Raw genomic sequence first — 22,341 nt, 5'->3', positions numbered from 1 at the left:
ATCTTGGTTTAACTTTCTTTTTTTTCTTTCTTTTTTTTTAACTTGTCCTGTCCAACAGCTAGGCAGGCAGATGAGAGCTGAGGGCCTCTTGTGTTGGACATATTTTACTTTAACAAGAGGGGTTATTAATCTTCAGACAAACCAAAGGTATGTCTGAATAAACCCCTTTTGTAATTGAGGCCAAACTTTATTAATTTCAATCATGTTTGAAAATCTTTGGTGTTGGACCGGACGGAAAAGGAAAGGAGGGAAGAAGAGAGAGGGATGTTAGAGAGGGGGGGGGGGTGATAGTGAGAGGGGGGGTAAGACCATGAAGCAGCATAGAGCAGACAGGTTTACTGGTTGTTTATCATCACGGTACGGTTCAAATGTAGTACAAAAAGGGCGGGGCCTGTCCGCACACACTCAAATGTTATCAACACACCTGCTAGCTGCAAAAAATGTTCACATGTCAACATGTACACAAAACAGATAGTGTTCACGAACGCATACCTATGCCTTTAAACCAACTAGTGTGAAATCTTTCATTCATTCAATCACGCAAACTATTAGTGCAAAGGTAAGCTAACACCTGTGCTCAGGTGAGTGTTTATGTTCTTCTAAAATGGATGGTGGAATGTGAAAAGAAGGAGGAGGAGTGCCCAGCCACCCCCACACCAAGACCACCGCCGCAGCAGCAGCGGCAGCCGGAATCCCCCCAACGCCACACGGAAACAGGCAGGGAACAACCGCCCCCCGGGCGACCAAGACCGCCACCCAGGCCAGGGCCAGCAGGACCGCCGCGAGGCCCCCAGAGCCAGAGAGCAGGGAGGCGCGGAGGGAAAGAGAGCGCCGCCCCAGCCCAACCAGGAAAGCAGCCCCCCCGCCGCGCCGGGAGCGCCCAACGCAGGGCCCTACCGGAGAAGGACGCCTACAGCCCCAGACGAGCACCCCACCACCACCCAGGAGTTCCGGGCATCCCCCCGCCCCAACCCCAGGTACGAGCCAGGACCCTCCAAGGGAGACCCGCTCCGCACTCCAGGCAGCCACCCACCCGGCCCACGGTTGGTCCAGGGAGGAGCAAGGCAGGGGCCCGCCGCCCCCGCCCAGGAGGGGGGAACCCCGGGGAAAAAAGGATGGCCCGACCAGGCTCGGCCACTGTTGGAAGTTCGGCGGGGCCCAGCGCTCAGGGGCAAGGACCAGGACCCACCCCCCAGGGATACGAACACCCCCGGCACAGGTGTAATGTGAACCCCCCCACCGTGCGGAGAGAGCACCGCCGGGCCCAGGGAGCCGGCACCCAGGGGACACGGCCGCCGTCGCCAAGGGGCCCGCACCCCCACCAGGGAAGGTGTAGGGGACAGATGGACCTAGGTTCCACCTTCCTTGCAAAATGTGTGTGCGTGTATGTGTGTTTGAGAGGGTGTGTGTGTGCATGTGTGTGTGTTTATGTTGGAATGTATATATTGAAGGGGGAGGGGTGTGTGTACTAAGGGGGGTGCAGTTAAAATTGGCGAGTAGGGCACTAAGGGGACATCTCCTGATTACTCACAGTGATGTCCCCTCACCCTCCCCACCAAGGGGCCCTAAATGTCTAAGGTGCGGTTAAAATTGGCGGGTAGGGTGCCAGGAGGACATCTGCTGCTTGCTGGCAGTGATGTCCAAGCACCCCCCCCCTACCAAGGGCCCTACATGTCTAAGGTGCAAATAAAACCGAAAGAGGGGGGGCCCACTCCTTATGGCAACTATAGGAGGGGGGCCACTGCCAAGTAGCTCCCCTCCAAGGCGCATCGCAGGCTTGGTTTAACTTTCAACCTGGGTTTATGAAGACTTTTCATTGGATGTTGTCGCTTAAACAAGTGTTGCCGGTGTGGACGTAGTTTAACATATGTGGTACAAGAAAAACCACCACGGGCTGTCCTCACCCCGTAAACCAGTTCTCCCACCATGCCGTTCCACAGTTTCGAGTCCACATCTCTAGCTCCATACTTTCCGTCAGCCACCAGCTCCAGGCGGTATGTGAAGCCCACGTGTTTGGCAATCTCTGCAGCAAGTTCGGCACAGTAACCTTCGTATTTGTCGTTTCCCACAAACTGCTCGTGGTTCTTCTTCAGCATCATGTAGGGAGCTTCCTGAGGATAAGAGGATTCAGAGTTCAGTTTAGAATTCAGTTCCTTCATCATGCCAGTGTTTCATCATTTTCAAAGTCACCTTCACACAACACAGATTTCCCACCTAAAAAACAAAGTGATGTTTCTTCATAACAATAAGGTCTTAACTATTTACATTCTAGGGTCAACACAAATGACACATTTTTCATGCTAAACTCTGCAGTAAGTGGTGTAAAGAGAACAGGATGCTGAAGAAGAAGAAGGGATGAAGGAAGATCAGGGAAAATCCTTAACAGTCAACGGTTTGCTGATTTCAGTTCTTAAGACCAAGGGGCAAATGGATGAATGGAGGGATGGATGGAGGGATGGATGATGGATGGATGAATGATGGATGGATGGATGGATGGATGGATGGATGGATGGATGGATGATGGATGGATGATGGATGGATGGATGATGGATGGATAAATGGATGGAGGGATGGATGATGGATGGATAAATGGATGGAGGGATGGATGGAGGGATGGATGATGGATGGATGAATGATGGATGGATGGATGGATGGATGGATGGATGGATGATGGATGGATGATGGATGGATGGATGATGGATGGATAAATGGATGGAGGGATGGATGGATGGATGGATGGATGGATGATGGATGGATAAATGGATGGAGGGATGGATGATGGATGGATGGATGATGGATGGATGGATGGATGGATGGATGGATGGATGGATGGATGGATGATGGATGGATGATGGATGATGGATGGATGATGGATGGATGGATGATGGATGGATAAATGGATGGAGGGATGGATGATGGATGGATGGATGGATGATGGATGGATGGATGGATGGATGATGGATGAATGATGGATGGATGGATGGATGGATGGATGATGGATGGATGGATGATGGATGGATAAATGGATGGAGGGATGGATGATGGATGGATGGATGATGGATGGATGATGGATGGATGGATGGATGGATGATGGATGAATGATGGATGGATGGATGGATGGATGATGGATGGATGATGGATGGATGGATGATGGATGGATAAATGGATGGAGGGATGGATGATGGATGGATGGATGATGAATGGATGATGGATGGATGGATGGATGGATGGATGATGGATGGATGATGGATGATGGATGGATGATGGATGGATGGATGATGGATGGAGGGATGGATGATGGATGGATGGATGATGAATGGATGATGGATGGATGGATGGATGGATGGATGGATGATGGATGGATGGATGATGGATGGATGATGGATGGATGGATGGATGGATGGATGGATGGATGGATGGATGGATGGATGGATGATGGATGGATGGATTGACGGATTGATGGATGATGGATGGATGGATGGATGGATGGGTGGATGGATGATGGATGGATGGATGGATAATGTTTGGATGGATGATGGATGGAACATTTTAGTCTTCTGACTTTAAATTGTAAAGTTAAATTGAAAATAAAGCTTATGTGAGGATTGTGCCATTTAGTTTGATTTCCTGTGTTTCTTTTTTCACTCGTCAGTCAAACCAAATTCTTTTTTCTTCTTTCTCTTAAAGATACATTAAGATGAAAATAGTCTTTTTAGCGTTATTGTAGCATTTTTCTCATGATGGAGGACATATGAAAAGGAAATTTAGCTCAAAGCTGCATTTCTGAGCATTTGTTATTCAAATTGTTGTAAATCAGGAGCAGAAGAAAAAAAGCAGTTTGAAAAAGATTTTTTTTGTGACATCAAAAATATGCTGGGGGAGGTGACAAGCTCCATGCCCTGCTGGTAAATATTTTAGATCTGTTTGATCATCCACCTGCAGACCAATAGATCCATTAATGTCTTTGTCTTCCTGCTCTAAGCTGAAATCTGGATCCAAACTGGACGGCTGCCATTTTTGTTGCACCGCTAATGTTAGGTTGGGGGCTGTAAGCTAGCAGGAGAGAGTGTAAAGACTATAAAACTCTGAGAATAATCATCACCACCACCCCAGAATTCTTTTGATGAGTCAGGTTGGACTCTGTGGGGGGGTGCTGTAAAGTTTGCACACAGTTTTTACCCATGCGGCCCTTTAGAAAAGCTCTGCCTGTCTGACAAGGTCCTGATGACCACAACACCACAGGTCAATGACATCACAAAGGACGGAGCATTGATGGAATCTTACCAGGATGGTGGTAACCACGTAGGTTTTGTTGAGCAGACCGAAAAACTCCTCCTGCAGTGGTCCGTAGACAGCCGTGTGGACGTAGCCTCTCTTCTCATTCCAGTGTCCAATCTGAAGAACAGTGTTCTGATGTCAGTGAAGTTTCCTGATGGAGGGTTTCTAGCCTGTCTTTACTCACGCAGAGAAACGTTTTAAAACTAATGACAAAAATTGTAAACCTTAATTGACATTTGTCTTTTATAATGTCTGTCCTTTACAGTCTGTGGTTCATTATGGAATATTTCATGTATCTGTACTGACACGGAGACAACCAAAGCTTCCTGAATGTGTTATTATTTGCTGCACTTTAACCATCAGATCAAGTCTGAATTAAACGTGTCTAATAAACTGTGGCAGCCTGCACTGTGACAGACCAACCCTCCTTCTGCAGAAGTCCAACAAAAACTCTTGTTTCCTGTGTGGCTCTTCTGTTTGTTAAGAAATAGTCAAAACCCTGACAGGGGCATCGGCCAGGTTCACATTTATTCCCGCCCTCCCACCTCTGTACTGAACTGTCCTTGGGCAAGATGCCAAACCGCACGTTGGTCCTGGAGGTCAGTGTGAGGGGCAGAGCCACCATGGGTCAGAATGGGACTGTGGCGGTGAAGACCTTTGAGCCTTTGTGAAGGCAGGACAGCGCAGTATAAACGTGAATTTGCATTTATTGTTATGTTTGTCACCACTGTGGTCTCCATGTTTTACACAGATTCTTCACGCCTTTGCTTCTCTGTTGGTGAAGAACAGAACCTCCACTGGACAGAACAGAACTGCCTGATTTTATGGTTTTATTCCCCGCCCATTCATGGCTGGATCTTCAGCTGACTTATCATCACAGCTTCAATAGAAAAAGGAGGTTCTAATTCCCACAATAAGCAAAGAGTCCAAAATCGGATATCTGAACAGGCAGAAGGCGTCAGACCTTCCTGGGTCCGAGGTGACTGAGCTCCATCACTGTTAGGGTGTAGTTGGTACGGTGTCCTTGCTCGTCGAACTGCACATGACCGGTGAGTCCGTCCAGATGAACCTGCACACATACATGTGGTTTAAGTCCACCCGTGGGTTAAGGTCCACATATCGAAGTAAACGCATCACCTGCAAAGGGCGACGAGAACATTTAAACAGATGTTACGTTTGTTGTTTTGTGCTTTGGGAATTTTTGCGTTCTTGTGATTTGATTCCTTGACCTTTCTGCGTTCTTCCTGCTCCTGGGTTTGCTACTGTCAGTTTGGGGCGTGTCCATGTTTGTGTTTGTTTGTGTACCTGCTGCAGCGCTCTCTGGATGTCGATGCCCTGCCCCCAAGGAGCAGGTGGGTTAGCCAGACACTCCCCAGCATTTCCATGGCGGGAAATGTCAATGTGCTGCTGCCGCAGGTTTTGGAAGGCCGTTGCCATGACGTTAATGCCGTCAAAGGTCAGGGCTCCGGTGTACTGAGACAGATCAGAACCAAAGCAGAAGTTGCTGAGCAGACAGAAAGGATGATCCTGGAACCAGCAGACGGTTTGCAGGAAGATAAAGCCAAACCATCCCATTCCTGTTGCACCTGAAGGAATGTAACCTAGAGCAAGTCTACACCCACCCCAGCTGATTTGGAGGACAAAGCGTGAGCGGAAACAATCAGACCTACTTTAGAAATGATCTTTGTCATCATAAAATTAGTTTAGATCATTTAAATGAAACCAAAATAATTATATTACAGCCTTATCAGTGAACCAACAGGTTACATGAATGGATATTGGTGAAATTCAAAAACTGAGTGAGCAAAAGAAGACAGAATAAAATAAAATAAAAGCGTGATGAATAATGATCATAAAAATGTCCATGCTTGGTTTCTGGAAAAAACGGTGAGTTCTGAGCATCAGAGGGTTGGAGACTTCCACGTAACCTTGTGTGTCCATGTTTGTGTGTTTGCACCTTCAGCCTTTTACGCGGCAGTTTAAAGTCTTTGCTGTCAAACTCCACCCACTCCCGGTTGACCTTCTCCACAGCGGGATCGGTGCTGTTCACCAGCTGGAAGCCCGTCACGTTGGGAGCGAGCTTCTGGAACTCTGTGACGTTCAGGTCCAGGAAGCCCTGAACAGACAAACAGCTGAGCTGAACCACAGTATTGACACCCCCCCCCACCACCACCACCAAAACAAACCAATAAAAAAACCAGCCTGCACAGGTTTACCTACAACAAGCAAAAAAACATCCTTTCTGACTATTTTAGAAATGCCTGAGACACTGAAAAGACCAGTTTCTGTGTTCAAAAGGTTTACTGTGTGCATGTGTGTGTGCATGTGTGTGTGTGCATGTGTGTGTGTGTGCATGTGTGTGTGTGCATGTGTGTGTGTGCATGTGTGTGTGTGCATGTGTGTTTGTTGTGCATGTGTGTCCGTCCTGGGGGAGGATCCCTCTTTCATATGGACACCCCTGAGGTTTCTTCTATTTTTTTCCCCCAGGAGTTTTTCCTTACAGAGAGGGAGGGTCTAAGGTGAGATGAACAGATTAGTTTAGTCTGTTTAGTTAGTTCAGTTTAGAATTTTCCTATTTCTATGTATATCCTGAAAACCTCAGAGATGCTCTGTCTGCTCAGATAGTCTCCCTGGATGGTATAAGTATAGCCCCCAATTCCACAGTTAGAAACCTTGGGGTTTTATTTGACCAGGATTTATCATTTAAGGCTCACATATCTCAGACGTGTAGAACTGCCTTTTTTCACCTGCGGAATATTGCTAAGATCAGAAATATACTTTCTAAGAGTGATGCTGAAAAACTCATCCATGCATTTGTTACGTCTAGACTAGATTACTGTAACTCCTTGTTAGCAGCGTGTCCTAAGAGTTCCTTAAGAAGTCTCCAGCTTGTTCAGAACGCAGCAGCTAGATTGTTAGCAGGAACTAGCAGAAGAGATCACATCACTCCTGTGTTGGTTTCACTTCACTGGATCCCAGTTGATTCCAGAATCCAGTTCAAGATCCTCCTGTTAACCTATAAGGCCTTACATGGAATGGCCCCGTCCTATATTTAGGACCTCCTAGTCCCTTACCATCCAATCAGAACACTTCACTCACTAAATGCAGGACTGCTTGTGGTTCCTAGAATTAGTCAAAGTACGGTTGGAGGTAGAGCGTTTAGCCACCAAGCCCCTGTCTTATGGAATAAACTCCCAGCTCATGGAAGAGAGGCCGACTCAGTTTCTACATTCAAAGTTAGACTGAAAACATTCCTCTTTGGACAGGCTTATTGTCAGACTAGTTAGTATTCAGAGACTATGTAACTTAATGTTAATTTGTTTAAATTAAACTTAATAACTATTTCTTTTAAAAGGCTGCTAGACGTTGAAGCTGGGGTAACTATGGTGCACTGGGGTTCTGTCCTCTTTTCTTTTCTACTTCTACCCTTCCTCTCTTCTCTATTTTTAATCATCATTCATCATTTAGTTCTCCATGCCTCTGTTTGGTGCAGTGATTCATGTATTGTCCCTCTCCCCTCCTGGGGAGTGGGAGTGCTTCCAGACTTCAGTTGTTTCATCCGTGCTCCTGTTCCTGACCGTCATCCTCGTCTCTGCTCCTGCTCCTACACCTGGCTGTGGATTCTGACTACGGCTCGACTCGCGCCTTTGACTGTCCCCACAACCACGGCTGGATGAAGCTCGTCTGCTGGACTTTATATATTGTAGATTTAGATAAGTTAATTCTTCTCTATGAGTTCTGGTAAATCGCCTGTCCGTCCTGGGGGAGGATCCCTCCTTCATGTGGACACCCCTGAGGTTTCTTCGTTTTTTTTCAGGAGTTTTTCCTTACCGCGAAGGGGGGGTCTAAGGGCAGGGATGCAAGTTTAGTTTAGTCTGTTTAGTTAAAGTTTTAGTATTATCCTGTTGTGATCCTGATGCTCTCATCCAGTGCCTGAGCCACACCTTTTCCTCGTCAGCCACTCTACTTAAACCTCACATGGACATGCAGCCGACGCCAGACTATTGTTCACCTCTGGTAACAAAATTGGCAAGTACAATCAGAGCTAAAGGGATTTCTATGTGTCCTAATCTTCCTGTTTCTCCCTCCCAAGATCCTGCCTGCCACCCAATCTGTCTGCCTGCCTGCCTGCAAAACCGCCAGTCCGCCATCCTCACTCTATTCAAAATAAAACTTGTCACCCAGAAAGCCGTGTCCGCATTTGGATTCAACCTTCCACCCTCCTGCCATAACATTGTTCTATTGAATTCTATGCATTTATGATCCTTTTTGATTGTATATGTTTACTTTACAATTACGGATACGAAGCCCAATGAGACGACTGTTCTTGTGAGTTTTGTCTATAGAAATAAAATTGAATCGAATTGTGTTGTGCATGTATGTGTGTGAATGTGCATGTGGGTGTGCGTGTGTGTGTGAATGTGCATGTGTGTGTGAATGTGCACGTGAATGAGCATGTGGGTGTGCATGTGTGTGTGTGTGTGTGTTGTGCATGTGTGCATGTGTGTGTGTCTGTGGGCATGTTGTTGTGCGTGTGTGTTGTGAATGTGCATGTGTGTACTGTGCATGTGTGTGTGAATGTGCATGTGGGTGTGCGTGTGTGTGTGTGAATGTGCATGTGTGTACTGTGCATGTGTGTGTCAATGTGCATGTGTGCATGTGTGTGTGTTTGTGGGCATGTTGTTGTGCGTGTGTGTTGTGCATGTGTGTGTGTGAATGTGCACGTGTGTGTGAATGTGCATGTGTGTACTGTGCATGTGTGTGTGAACGTGCATGTGTGTGTGAATGTGCATGTGTGTACTGTGCATGTGTGTGTGAATGTGCATGTGGGTGTGCATGTGTGTGTGAATGTGCATATGTGTACTGTGCATATGTGTGTGAATGTGCATGTGCATGTGTGTGTGAATGTGCATGTGTGTACTGTGCATGTGTGTGTGAATGAGCATGTGGGTGTGCATGTGTGCGTGGATGTGTGTGTGTTGTGCATGTGTGTGTGGATGTGTGTGTGTGCTGTGCATGTGTGCGTGGATGTGTGTGTGTGGTGTGCATGTGTGTGTGTGTGTTGTGCATGTGTGTGTGGATGTGTGTGTGTGCTGTGCATGTGTGCGTGGATGTGTGTGTGTGGTGTGCATGTGTGTGTGTGTGTTGTGCATGTGTGCGTGGATGTGTGTGTGGTATGCATGTGTGCGTGGATGTGTGTATTTGTGTTGTGCATGTGTGTTGTGCATGTGTGCGAGTGTGTGGTGTGCATGTGTGCGTGTGTTGTGCATGTGTGTGTTGTGCATGTGTGTGTGGATGTGTGTGTGCGTTGTGCATGTGTGTGTTGTGCATGTGTGTGTGTGTGTTGTGCATGTGTGTGTGTGTTGTGCATGTGTGTTGTGCATGTGTGTGTGTGTGTGTTGTGCATGTGTGCGTGGATGTGTGTGTGTGTGTTTGTTGTGCATGTGTGCGTGGATGTGTGTGTGTGTTGTGCACGTGTGTGTGGTGCATGTGTGTGTGTGGTGTGCATGTGTGTGTGTGTTGTGCATGTGTGCGTGGATGTGCGTGTGTGTGTTGTGCATGTGTGTGTGTGTGTGTTGTGCATGTGTGCGTGGATGTGTGTGTGTGTGTTGTGCACGTGTGTGTGTGTGTTGTGCATGTGTGTGTGTGTGTTGTGCACGTGTGTGTGTGTGTTGTGCATGTGTGCGTGGATGTGTGTGTTGTGCACGTGTGTGTGTGTGTTGTGCATGTGTGTGTGTGTGTTGTGCATGTGTGCGTGGATGTGTGTGTGTGTTGTGCATGTGTGTTGTGCATGTGTGCGAGTGTGTGGTGTGCATGTGTGCGTGTGTTGTGCATGTGTGTGTGAATGTGCATGTGGGTGTGCGTGTGTGTGTGAATGTGCATGTGTGTGTGAATGTGCACGTGAATGAGCATGTGGGTGTGCATGTGTGTGTGTGTGTGTTGTGCATGTGTGCATGTGTGTGTGTCTGTGGGCATGTTGTTGTGCGTGTGTGTTGTGAATGTGCATGTGTGTACTGTGCATGTGTGTGTGAATGTGCATGTGGGTGTGCGTGTGTGTGTGTGAATGTGCATGTGTGTACTGTGCATGTGTGTGTCAATGTGCATGTGTGCATGTGTGTGTGTTTGTGGGCATGTTGTTGTGCGTGTGTGTTGTGCATGTGTGTGTGTGAATGTGCACGTGTGTGTGAATGTGCATGTGTGTACTGTGCATGTGTGTGTGAACGTGCATGTGGGTGTTCATGAATCTGCATGTGTGTACTGTGCATGTGTGTGTGAACGTGCATGTGGGTGTTCATGTGTGTGTGAATGTGCATGTGTGAATGTTCATGTGTGTACTGTGCATGTGTGTGTGAATGAGCATGTGGGTGTGCATGTGTGCGTGGATGTGTGTGTGTTGTGCATGTGTGTGTGGATGTGTGTGTGTGCTGTGCATGTGTGCGTGGATGTGTGTGTGTGGTGTGTGTGTGTGTGTTGTGCATGTGTGTGTGGATGTGTGTGTGTGCTGTGCATGTGTGCGTGGATGTGTGTGTGTGGTGTGCATGTGTGTGTGTGTGTTGTGCATGTGTGCGTGGATGTGTGTGTGGTATGCATGTGTGCGTGGATGTGTGTATTTGTGTTGTGCATGTGTGTTGTGCATGTGTGCGAGTGTGTGGTGTGCATGTGTGCGTGTGTTGTGCATGTGTGTGTTGTGCATGTGTGTGTGGATGTGTGTGTGCGTTGTGCATGTGTGTGTTGTGCATGTGTGTGTGTGTGTTGTGCATGTGTGTGTGTGTTGTGCATGTGTGTTGTGCATGTGTGTGTGTGTGTGTGTCGTGCATGTGTGCGTGGATGTGTGTGTGTGTTGTGCATGTGTGCATGGATGTGTGTGTGTGTGTTTGTTGTGCATGTGTGCGTGGATGTGTGTGTGTGTTGTGCACGTGTGTGTGTGTGTGGTGCATGTGTGTGTGTGTTGTGCATGTGTGTGTTGTGCATGTGTGTGTGTGTGTGTTGTGCATGTGTGCGTGGATGTGTGTGTGTGTGTTGTGCACGTGTGTGTGTGTGTTGTGCATGTGTGTCTGTGTGTTGTGCACGTGTGTGTGTGTGTTGTGCATGTGTGCGTGGATGTGTGTGTTGTGCACGTGTGTGTGTGTGTTGTGCATGTGTGTGTGTGTGTTGTGCATGTGTGCGTGGATGTGTGTGTGTGTTGTGCATGTGTGTGTGTGTGTTGTGCATGTGTGCGTGGATGTGTGTGTGTGTTGTGCATGTGTGTGTGTGGTGTGCATGTGTGTGTGTGTGTGTTGTGCATGTGTGCGTGGATGTGTGTGTGTTGTGCACGTGTGTGTGTGTGTTGTGCATGTGTGTGTGTGGTGTGCATGTGTGTGTGTGCTGTGCATGTGTGCGTGCATGTGTGTGTGTGTGTTGTGCATGTGTGTGTGTGTGTTGTGCACGTGTGTGTGTGTGTGTGTTGTGCATGTGTGTGGTAAACTGCTCCTGATCAGCAGTACTCCGTGTCTACAAAGAGTTTCCCGTCTGACTAAAGGACATCAGAGCTGAACTCACCAGATTGGCCAGAATGAAATGATAGTTCTTTAGGTTCCTCTTCTGAGCAGCAATCTGTGAAGGGCAGAGAAGGAGAGAAGCTTCTGGATCTGTAATCCCTGATACACAACATGTGAAACCTGATGAAAAGACCATTCAATGTTTGTAATAACAATAATGGATTAGATTGATCTGCTTTTCCAGACGCTCAAAGCTCCTCCAATGTCCGTTATTCATTCATACTTGGTGATGGTCACTACTGATGTAGCCGCAGCTGCCCTGGGGCAGAATGACGGGGGCGTGGCTGCTAGTTCACGTCTACGGCCCCTCTGACCATCACCGTGACATTCATACACATTCAAACTGGAGGCAGGGAGGGTGGAGTGTCTTGCCCAAGGACACGACTACAGGTGACTGAGGGGAGCGGGGATCGAACCGCCAACCCTTCAATCATTGGCCGACCCGCTCAGTCGCGTCAGCACTGCCACCCTTTTTGTGTTTGTATCTTCGAGTGTATTGAGACTGGAAATGTCCGTAGGTCCAGATCAAGTCCTGAACCACCCGTTTGGTCTGTATTCAGACCGCCGTCACGCGGACTTTTCCATTTCAAACCAAAGCTTGTAAACCAAACCATGTGACTGAAGGCCTCTTCACTCATTGGTCAGGAGAAATAATAATAATAAAAGCCAGAAATAATGGAAGTCCTGCGTTTGCAGTCCTTGTTGGCATAATTCACAGATTCAAACTTTATATTTCACTGAGCGCTTCTGGATCAACGTCAGGTCCAACACTTTTCACTTTGGTGGAGTCGTGCTGCACGCCGGTTACCGAGGAGACGGCGGCTCAGAAGGAACGCTGATCCGTGTTCATGATGTGTAGATGGTCAGGAAAACAGTGAGAAGTGATGTGGATCACGTTGTGACTCGTCGTCTTGGTTGCTTCCTTTCTACTCTGTTCACATCCCATAATGCCCAGCTACGGTGGCTGGTTCGGTCCAGTCGTTCCACTCCTGGGATGGATTGTTTTCAGACTGATCAATCTCAGAGGGAACCGAAACTCGGTCCAATTGGAAACAAACCGGGACCACCTCCAAAGACGGGTCAGAGAGCGGTTCCTGGTCCCGGTCTCTGACCCGTCTTTGGAGGTGGTCTGGGACCAGGAACCGCTTAGGGTGTGTTCAGACTGAAACTCTGTTCCAGATTATCGGGGGAAACAAACTCTGATTCACTTTGAGTGGACCAAATGTGTCCGGTCTGAATCCAGTCCTAGAGTGTGTGTGGGGGGGGGCAGCACTGTCGGCAGAATCCAGATGTTTTGGTGTCGTCCTGCTTTCAGCTCATGTCCTTCATGCCTCCCTGATGGTCAGTGTTCCAACAGCAGCCAGAGGAGGAACCTCCTTTCTCTCCTCCTCTCCCATTTTCACGTCCTCCTTTTGCAGCTCCCAGGAAGATTGAAACGGCGTCTGAACTGAAGTCAATCTGACCTTATGGTGGCGCTGTTCCTGTCACAGCTCTGCATATAGTCAGCATTCATTCCCTGATGACAAAACACTAATTCTGTTCTTTCCTTAGAGTTTTCCTCTGTTGGTGATGTCGTGTCTTCTCAGGCGTCCGTCATACATGAAGAATTGATGCAGAGCCGGAGGTCGGCAGAAGAACCGGAGCTTTGCTTTAGCGTTTGTTTGTAAATCTGCTGCTCGTCTGTGTTTTCAACCACCAGGTGAAGACAGGCTCCACCTTCAAACAGAAAAGACGTCCTTCATGTGTCGACCCCAGAGGTTATCTCAGGTGTCGACAACATCATTCAGAGCAAAAAGATGGTTAAAAGATTTTATGATTTGGTTTGTCATCACATCAGAACACGAGTCCATCACCTTCATCCTTCTGTTGTGTTTTTGTGGAGCAGCGGGGAAAAGTTGAATGCAACCATGTGAACCATCAGAGTCAGCACATGATGGTTCATCAACGCGACACACGTGCTCTTCATCAGAGACACACCTGAGTCTTCATCACACCTGAACTCAATCAACCAAACAGGGTCAAGTCAAACACCGTGTGATCAGCTGAGCCCAAAGAAACGTGAACAGCTGAGGTCAACATGTTTCTCGGATCACCTCCTAACGCTGCAGGAGCGTTTGGACTTCAGCAGAACCGCCGACTTTCCTTTTATGAAGAGTCTTTACCCTTGTGCTATCTTAGATGACCCCCCCCTTCCATTGATGTGTTCTCCCTACCATGACAAAGGTGGATAAAGGTGGAAAGATTTCATGCAATCCATGGACACCAGTGAAGATCACAAATCATTGAAGAAAAAAGCTTCAGAGCACTGTCTAGTGGGTCTAGATGACCCAACTCCCAATGTTAAAGTGCCTAGGATAGAACAAGGGTTACAACTATGTGAATCTGCCTCCTTCTGTCTGTCACTTGAGGTTTGATGAGTTCCAGCAGCTCAGAGGTTGAATGTGGAGCTCTAAAGGTCTAAAGCAGTGGTCCCCAACCTCCGGTACCGGTCTGTGGGTCATTTGGTACCGGGCCGCACAGAAAAAATTGAATAACTTCCATTAATTCCGTTTTATTTTTTTCGGAATCTGAAAGATGATTTATTTTGAAATATTCTCTGTTCCATCCGTCTATGTTACTCTTGACGCAGGCCAATTCGCTCGTCTCGGTCACGTGATAAGATACCGCTAAAACAAAACCCAGGAACTAGCAAAATGAATAAAAACAAACGTCTGGAAAGTTTCTTTGCCAAGTGGAAAAGGCCTAGCCAGGAGACAGAAGAGAAGCCTTCCACTTCCAGAAAAGAAAGCTACATTTAATAGACAGTATCAGGAGTCCTACTTAAAATACGGATTCATCCCAACGGGAGATTCCTTCCAACCATTCAGGATTGTGGTGAGTTGGATTTTCCATGCACTTATTTTGAAGGCATGTTTAAATGTTACCATAGCGACCAGAGAGTCTTGCGGGCAGAGAGGACGTTGTTCACGTCATAATTCGTGTTTATTATTGAGCTCTGACAACAACAAGTGAACATGTAACACAAGATGGTTCCAGTGGCGCCACCAGGTGTCGGAGAGGGGTGGCCATGGCCACCCCTCTCCGACACCTGGCCACCCCAGTGGCCACCCCAGTAGCCACTATAAGCTGTGGTAGCATCAGTTGTGCGTTTCATCCCAAATGCACAGCCAGCGAGCGGCAAGTCGCTCTGATCACCTAAACCGGCCCTCACCCCCTCCCCTCCCTGCTGCCTTTGAGTGCGCAGACATCTACAGAGGAGCCCCTGGACGCAGAATGAATAAGACGCGTTCGAACCCTCAGATCCTCTGGGCCGGTCAGACAAAATAACCAGTCTCAGTCACTAAAGATGAACTTTCTTTATTACTTTTTCCTTAAGTCCAAAACGGCGACTGACCGCGCGTGTATGCGCTCCACACCCTCACACGCGCTCTCTATGGCTCTCCCCCCTCCCTTCCTGCATCGCGCGAGCACCGGTTTCAGCACGCAAACACACGCGTGCGCGCGAGAACGCACGCACGCACACACAATCACACATCCCAAAATGCTACGTTTCTTTTCCTGTTAAATATTTTCCGTGGGTCTTTAACAATCTGTTTACTGTACTTTAGATCTGGATAGATAGATAGATAGATAGATAGATAGAAAGATAGATAGATAGATAGATAGATAGATAGATGGATAGATGGATAGATAGATAGATAGATAGATAGATAGATAGATAGATAGATAGATAGATAGATAGATAGATAGATAGATAGATAGATAGATAGATAGATAGATAGATAGATAGATAGATAGATAGATAGATAGATAGATAGATAGATAGATAGATAGATAGATGGATAGATGACTTTATTAATCCCACAATGGGGAAATTCCATTTATCTGTGGCAGCAACACGACATTCAGAAATAATCTATATAATATAACATCAATAAAGGGCATAAAAAATGACATTTATACTAAATAATTAAAAATATCACTAAAATTATTATGAAAAATTATCAAAAATTAGATTCTTATTAATTAAAGAAATAAATATTAAATATTAAATAAATACAGTTGCAAAGGTGTAAAAAACATGCGGTCTGCAAAACATGTAAACCCGGTGTGCAAATACATGGTGCAAATACGCCACATCATCAGCGGCGGTGGATGTGTCATTACTTCTTATTAATAAGTAAAAAAAGGATGTCCCTTTCACAAGCCACTCATTTTCATGGCACTATTTAAGCACCGGTTGTTGTGTTACCGCAACATTTTGATGTGTTTTTGTTTCCACAGAGTTACCTATAGTCATTAGTTGATGCTTGTGTCTGTCCATTTTCAGAGAATGAAGAGAAATTCAACATATATTCTTATTTTAAGAATAAAAGTGCAGCAGAAGGAGTGAAAGAGATGGTAGGGGAGCAACAGAGGAGTAGTGAGGAGGAGGAGGAAGATGAGACAGAGCAGCATGAATGACAGAAGAGAATGAGGAAGACAAAGATGAGACTCTCAGCATCAGTCAGCATCATTGGTCAGAGAAGCAAGGCAGAACTCAGCATAAGCAGGGGCTCCACCTGTTCCTGGACCAACTGGTGAAGTTAGAATTATGTTACCCTAATAATAAAAACGTTTCATGATTATTAGTCTGAATAGAAATGTCAACAGATATAATTAATAATTAGAAGGATATTTTTATTATTATTTCAGAACAACAGATTTAATTTTTTGTTTATTATAGATATCTCTCAGTCAAGAGCCGAACACCCTAAGCAGACACACCAAAGCATTAAATATAAACAAAAAAAATATATATATAAATCAGTAGTAGTATTTACTAATGGTATCTACTAGTATCTATTAGTTATTATACTAGTAGTATCTACTATAAGTTCATGTTCTACAAAATATCAGTAGGCATTTATCTTTCTGTTGGTTTTCTACAGGTTGTTTTACTACGTTTGGTAGAATGAATTTTAAAAATATAGCTCATGGTTTTTGTGTGCCACCCCAAGATTTAATGTGGCCCCCCACTGGCCACCCCCATGAAAAAATTCTGGAGGCGCCACTGGATGGTTCTCACAGGATCTTGCTTTGGTGAGGAGCTGCTGAAAGAAGCTCAGTGTGCTGCCATCTAGTGGTTGAAGGTTTAAGTGTGAACAAAAGTCAGACACTCAACGAACTGTTTCAAAATCAGCAGTTGAAGTATCAGTACAGTATCAGGATATTTCCCTGAATCAGTATTTTCCCCACACCCCCATAATTTATTCCTGATTCCACCCCCCACCCCCCATTCATAGAAATGCATCAATTGTCCTAATGGTTGGTTTTCATTGAACCTCAGAACTGGGGAGTCAAAGACAGACTTTACCAAGTTGAGGATGTAGTTGAGGCGCTCCAGCTCACAGTTGATGATGATCTGGAAGTCTTTCTTGTAGTCGAGATCGGCCAGCAGCTTGATGAAGGCTGCCTCCGTCAGAGCGTCCAGGTTGACAGAGGTGACCTGCCAGCTCAGCTCCGCCGCCGTGTCCAGGATCTTCTGCAGAACTGTCAGTCCTGAGGGAGGAACGGAGAACCTTACAGCTACACAAAAACTGGTCCTGGATGGCTCCTATGACTCTCATCAGGGCCAATCGCATCAGCCGTTTACAATGACGTCAGAACGTCGCCGACGCGGCTTTGACGTTTTCAGTTCAAAGCAAACATAACAAGAGTTACGACACAAAATCATAAATACGTCTGTGGAACATTGTATGTAGTCTAGAGGCAGTTTGCCTGCTGTTTTTATAATTTTTCACATAGTTTTGACCTTTTCTTTGTCTTGATTTATACATTTTTATTTTGTTTTGCACTTTTGATCTCTGTTTTTAAACAAAAGCAGTTTGTTCTCAATATTTTTGACTTTTTTAGTAAAAAAATGACAAAGTTTACTTCTTGGAAGTGAGGTCTCAGGTTTAACATGAAAATCTTAGGTCATAAAAAATTATCACTAAGAAAGAAGTTGAGGTTGTCTTAAAAGGTGGATACCTAGTATTGTTAAAACAGATTAGAGTAAATGCTCAAAAAGACTCTGGATTAAGGCTTAATTGCTTTATGGCTGAATTTATTTTCAATCGTATGAGTAAATGTTTCTTAGTGTTTTGGCCGTTCCTTGCTAAATTAACCCTGGTGCTATCCTAGGCACTTTAACGTTGGGAGTTGGATCATCTGGAGCCACTAGGCCGGGGGTCGGCAACCCGCGGCTCAGGAGCCGCATGCGGCTCTTTAGCGCTGCCCTAGTGGCTCCCTGGAGCATTTTCAAAAGTGTAAAAAGATGGGGGAGAGAAATATATTTTTGGTTTTAATATGATTTCTGTAGGAGGACAAACAAGACACAAACATTCTAAACATTTTCCAATGCTGTAAGAATGTGTAGAACAAATATTGTAACGCCCAGCAGGTACATCGCTTGCAGCGGGAAACACGAGAGCCACGCTGTCAACAAGTTGAGCTGTCAATCAACTGGCTGCGCTAGAGTACTGTCCGTGTCCCAAACACTGCACGACTCTGAACAGTCTCAGAGAGGAGAAGGCAGATAGAGAAGCTGAGAGCACGGTCTCCTTCCCGGCATAACAAGCCCATTTACGTTGAACACACACCACATTGAACATTGCACAGGGGTCATCAACCTCTCCCCCTCCCACACTCACGGTGCAACATAAAGAAACAGCATAACAGGAAGAATAAACTAAGGTGGAACAACAAAACTGCCATATGAGAAGAAACGTGGGCAAACAGCCCTGATAAGATCAGGAGACCGCATCCCACAATCCCCTGCTGCTAACAGACCTAAAATGCACATGACCGCCACTACAATATTAAAATTCAACATTTCTGTCAACGAAGGTTTGCGTCATAGCCCGCGACACACGTTTCTACCAGCAGGGCGGCGGACCGCTAGGCAGGTGGCTGATGGAAATGAACCACCGTCAGTTCCGTGCATTGCTTGATGAAGTTGAAAGCGAATATTCTGATCTCCTGCTACACGACACAGTCCGGTGGCTGTCCAGGGGGGACGTTTAGCATCGCTTTGTTGTCTGTTTAGAACACGTGAAAACATTCCTGAAAAGCAAAGACCTGAACTACCCGCAACTGGAGGAGTGGCTCAAAAAGCTGCACTTTTTGGTGGATATGACTGTGAGGAGCCACCTAAAGGAGCTGAAGGAAAGTCTGCAGGCGCCGCAAATGCTTGAAGCTGTTCTGTCATTCCAGCTGACTGTCTTTGCAGAGATGTACAGCAAAAGAAGAGGATGCTGCTGTTTTACCTTTGCACTGACTTACTTTGCATTTGCACAGAAATCAAACTTAACTGTATTCATTTGATTTTATATACTTTAACTTTTCAAAAGGCTGCTGTTTTATTTTTTTATAAACACAGGCTGCGTTTTATTGAACTCTGTTTAGTTCCCAGAGAGGGAACGTTCCATTTTGTTGTTTTTTGTTTGAATCTTCAAAATAAAAATGACATCAAAAATCGGATTACTTTATTCCGTTTCTTTAATTTTATCAAAGCAATGAAACATAATACTTTGATATTGTAATGAAGTTAAACTTCAACAGAGCAGTCACATGATGCGTCGTTCTCCCAGAATGCACTGCAGGGCAAATAAACATTTAATCGTTGATGCTCATTATGTATTTGTAACAACTTAGTCATTTTGATAGCAGGCTAATATAGTTCATATAGATACATATTGCATGTGTTGCCTTCATTATAAGGCTTAAACAGGGCTTTTAATATTTCGCGGCCCCAGACAGATTTGTTTTTTGTTTTTTTGTCCAATTTGGCTCTTTCAACATTTTGGGTTGCCGACCCCTGACCTAGACAGAGCTCTGAACCTTTTTTCTTCAATGATTTGTGATCTTCACTGGTGTCCATGGATTCCATGAAATCTTTCCACCTTTATCCACCTTTGTCATGGTAGGGAGAACACCTCAATGGAAGGGGGGGGGGGTCATCTAATATAGCACAAGTGCGGTGGCCCTGAAGTGCAAACCATTCAACAAATCACTCGACACAAAAACATTTTTAAGATCACAGCAACAATTTAAAAAGCAGTATTACATTTTAGAAAACAAAACAAAATTTCAAAAACCAAAACTTAAAAAAGAAAAAAACGTTTCAGAAAACAAAATTAATTTCCAGAAAACAAAACGAAATTTTTAAAAAATGAAAAACATTTCCAAACCGGAAGAGGCAGGTACTATGGGACAACGCTGATTGGATGATGATGTTTGTCAATCATTTGAACTGAAAAGTATTTTAAATGAAGCGATGCCGGATTTCATCGTCCAAACAACAATGTACCATAATAATCCACGTATTTCCCATTTACATATTAAATCAAAAATGCAGCAAACGGATAATGAAGGTTTAAATTCTTTTTTGAATATTTCGTCTGAAGCAGAACGGTCACCCGGAAGTAGTTTGTGTGGATGACGTCCGTTCTGCAGGTAAACAATGAAAGGGAAAGACGATAAAACGTTAACTCAAACGTTAATCTTTGAATATTTAGCGGATGTGATGACGGAACGCACGCAGAAATATCAACACCAACCAGGTTTACAAATGTTTCGAAATGTCTGTGAGAGGATTCTGTCTAAAGCAGCAGCTGCGAAGAAACGGGTGTTAAAGACGGCGCACATCAGGAAATGCAGTCCCGCCATCCACTGATAAGGTATGGAGGCACATTTGTTTGATGTAATAAATGTAGCGTTAAACGTGATTTCTAGGTGGGTGTTTACAGACAGATCCAAGATCCTTCAGTCATACGTTAATGACAGGTTACCTCATCAGTCGGATAGGGGGGGTCACGTGGGCAGGATTCTCAGACAGGTGTACCAGCAGCATAAATCAGCAAAGCTGTCAGGTAAACTGCAGCAGTTTGTGTCTCAGAATAACATTTATGAATGCTTCTTATTCACACTATTAAGATCTGTGACTTTAGAGTGTGTCAGTGCACAGAAACATGACAGTAAATGACTGGATGTGCACATCATCAGACACGTCCAGGTGTGTAACTAAAGGTGGCATAGTCTGTAGAGTAAAAAACATCTTTAAAAAAAATCATTTTAGTCTTTCAGGCAGAGGAGGAATACCAAAGTGTTTTAGAATGTATTTTTATAAGACTGAAATAATGTACTTTATTCTGAGTTTGGTGTTTTGACCCCTCCCTAATGAATTTCGGGTTTAACCCATTTTCTCCTCATTTTGATGAACTCAACTTTTTCCTGAATGAAAGATGAACGGTAGCCGATGTTTTTCTGTCAGGGATTTTTAATTTATTAATTTATCTCTGTCAGGGATTTCAGTGGAGCTGGAGTCCAGTGCAGAGGAAGCTGCAAGCATGTACGAGCAGGAACTGGCGTCCCTTACCTGTGCATCTTCCTCTGGATGTGATGCTGAGCAGCAATGTGGACAAACCTTCCCTGACATGACTCTTTTTGATATAGTTGTTAAGCACAAACAGACTTTTCCCAGATGCATTTTTTCCTCTAATAAATGTGACTGACAGGTACGCTGAGTAAATGCTGATTGTAAACGTAACATTTGATTGACTGCATGAAGAAGCCCATAAAGGAAAATCCACAACTGTTTCTTTGTTTCTGTTACTGAATAACGTATTCATGTTAAGTTTTCAATAAATATACTGCATTGCTATGAAACAAATTTGTTTATTTTCATATCCATTATTACAATCCTCACATCAGCATTCAGTTTTTTTATTGACAAAGAAACATTTCTTTTTTTTTTTTTTTTTAACTTGTCCTGTCCAACAGCTGGGCAGACAGATGAGAGCTGAGGGCCTCTTGTGTTGGACATATTTTACTTTAACAAGAGGGGTTATTAATCTTCAGACAAACCAAAGGTATGTCTGAATAAACCCCTTTTGGAATTGAGGCCAAACTTTATTAATTTCAATCATGTCTGAAAATCTTTGGTGTTGGACCGGACGGAAAAGGAAAGAGGGGAAGAAGAGAGAGGGACGTTAGAGAGAGGGGGGGTAGGGGGGTGATAATAGGAGGGGAGGGGGGATAAGACCATGAAGCAGCATAGAGCAACAAGTTTACTGGTTGTTAATCATTATGGTAAGGTTCAAATGTAAAAAAAAACAAAACAAAGGCCTGGTTCTCCGCTGCGAGCTCCTGCACCTGCTGTTGGCTGAACTCCAGAGACTCTCGCAGACCTTGGAATTCCTTATGGAGGATCTCCAGCAGATTTAAACGGCAATCAAGGCTGGAGAGCCTTTTATCAATCGAATCCAGGATATCACTCATGTTGCTGCCTGGGGAGGAGGCAGCCCCCGGGGAGTCTTCGGGACGGTTGCGTTTGGTGGACGGAGTGGCGGTGTTGGATTTCTTCATGAGGCAGGTATTGAAACACTCGTCGATGTAATTCTCCAGGTCCTCCAGGTCATCCAGGCTGGCAAATGCTTGACAAACTTTTTCAGATTTTTATTTTTTAAACTTTCTGGATTATTTAAATATGGCGGTGTAATTA

The 22,341-nt window shown here is 45.2% G+C and overlaps 1 protein-coding gene across 3 annotated transcripts in view; it reads right to left on the bottom strand.

Annotated features, from left to right (window-relative positions):
• LOC101167340 (glutamate receptor 1) overlaps positions 1 to 22,341 on the bottom strand; it is a 92,906-nt gene that overhangs the window by 35,275 nt on the left and 35,290 nt on the right. For all 3 annotated transcript variants that reach the window (XM_023962455.1, XM_023962454.1, XM_023962453.1), the window contains exons 4-10: positions 17,173 to 17,357; positions 11,818 to 11,871; positions 6,236 to 6,394; positions 5,584 to 5,751; positions 5,243 to 5,347; positions 4,285 to 4,395; positions 1,905 to 2,111 (exon numbers count right to left, since the gene is read on the bottom strand). In XM_023962455.1, the coding sequence (XP_023818223.1) occupies positions 1,905 to 2,111; positions 4,285 to 4,395; positions 5,243 to 5,347; positions 5,584 to 5,751; positions 6,236 to 6,394; positions 11,818 to 11,871; positions 17,173 to 17,357 (989 nt within the window). The remainder of the gene's footprint in view (positions 1 to 1,904; positions 2,112 to 4,284; positions 4,396 to 5,242; positions 5,348 to 5,583; positions 5,752 to 6,235; positions 6,395 to 11,817; positions 11,872 to 17,172; positions 17,358 to 22,341) is intronic.

This window comes from Oryzias latipes, chromosome 14 (assembly GCF_002234675.1).
Source record: "Oryzias latipes chromosome 14, ASM223467v1".
Lineage (NCBI taxonomy): Eukaryota > Metazoa > Chordata > Actinopteri > Beloniformes > Adrianichthyidae > Oryzias > Oryzias latipes.
The sequence above is the reverse complement of the archived record's forward strand: the minus strand, read 5'-3'. Positions and strand labels throughout refer to the sequence as shown.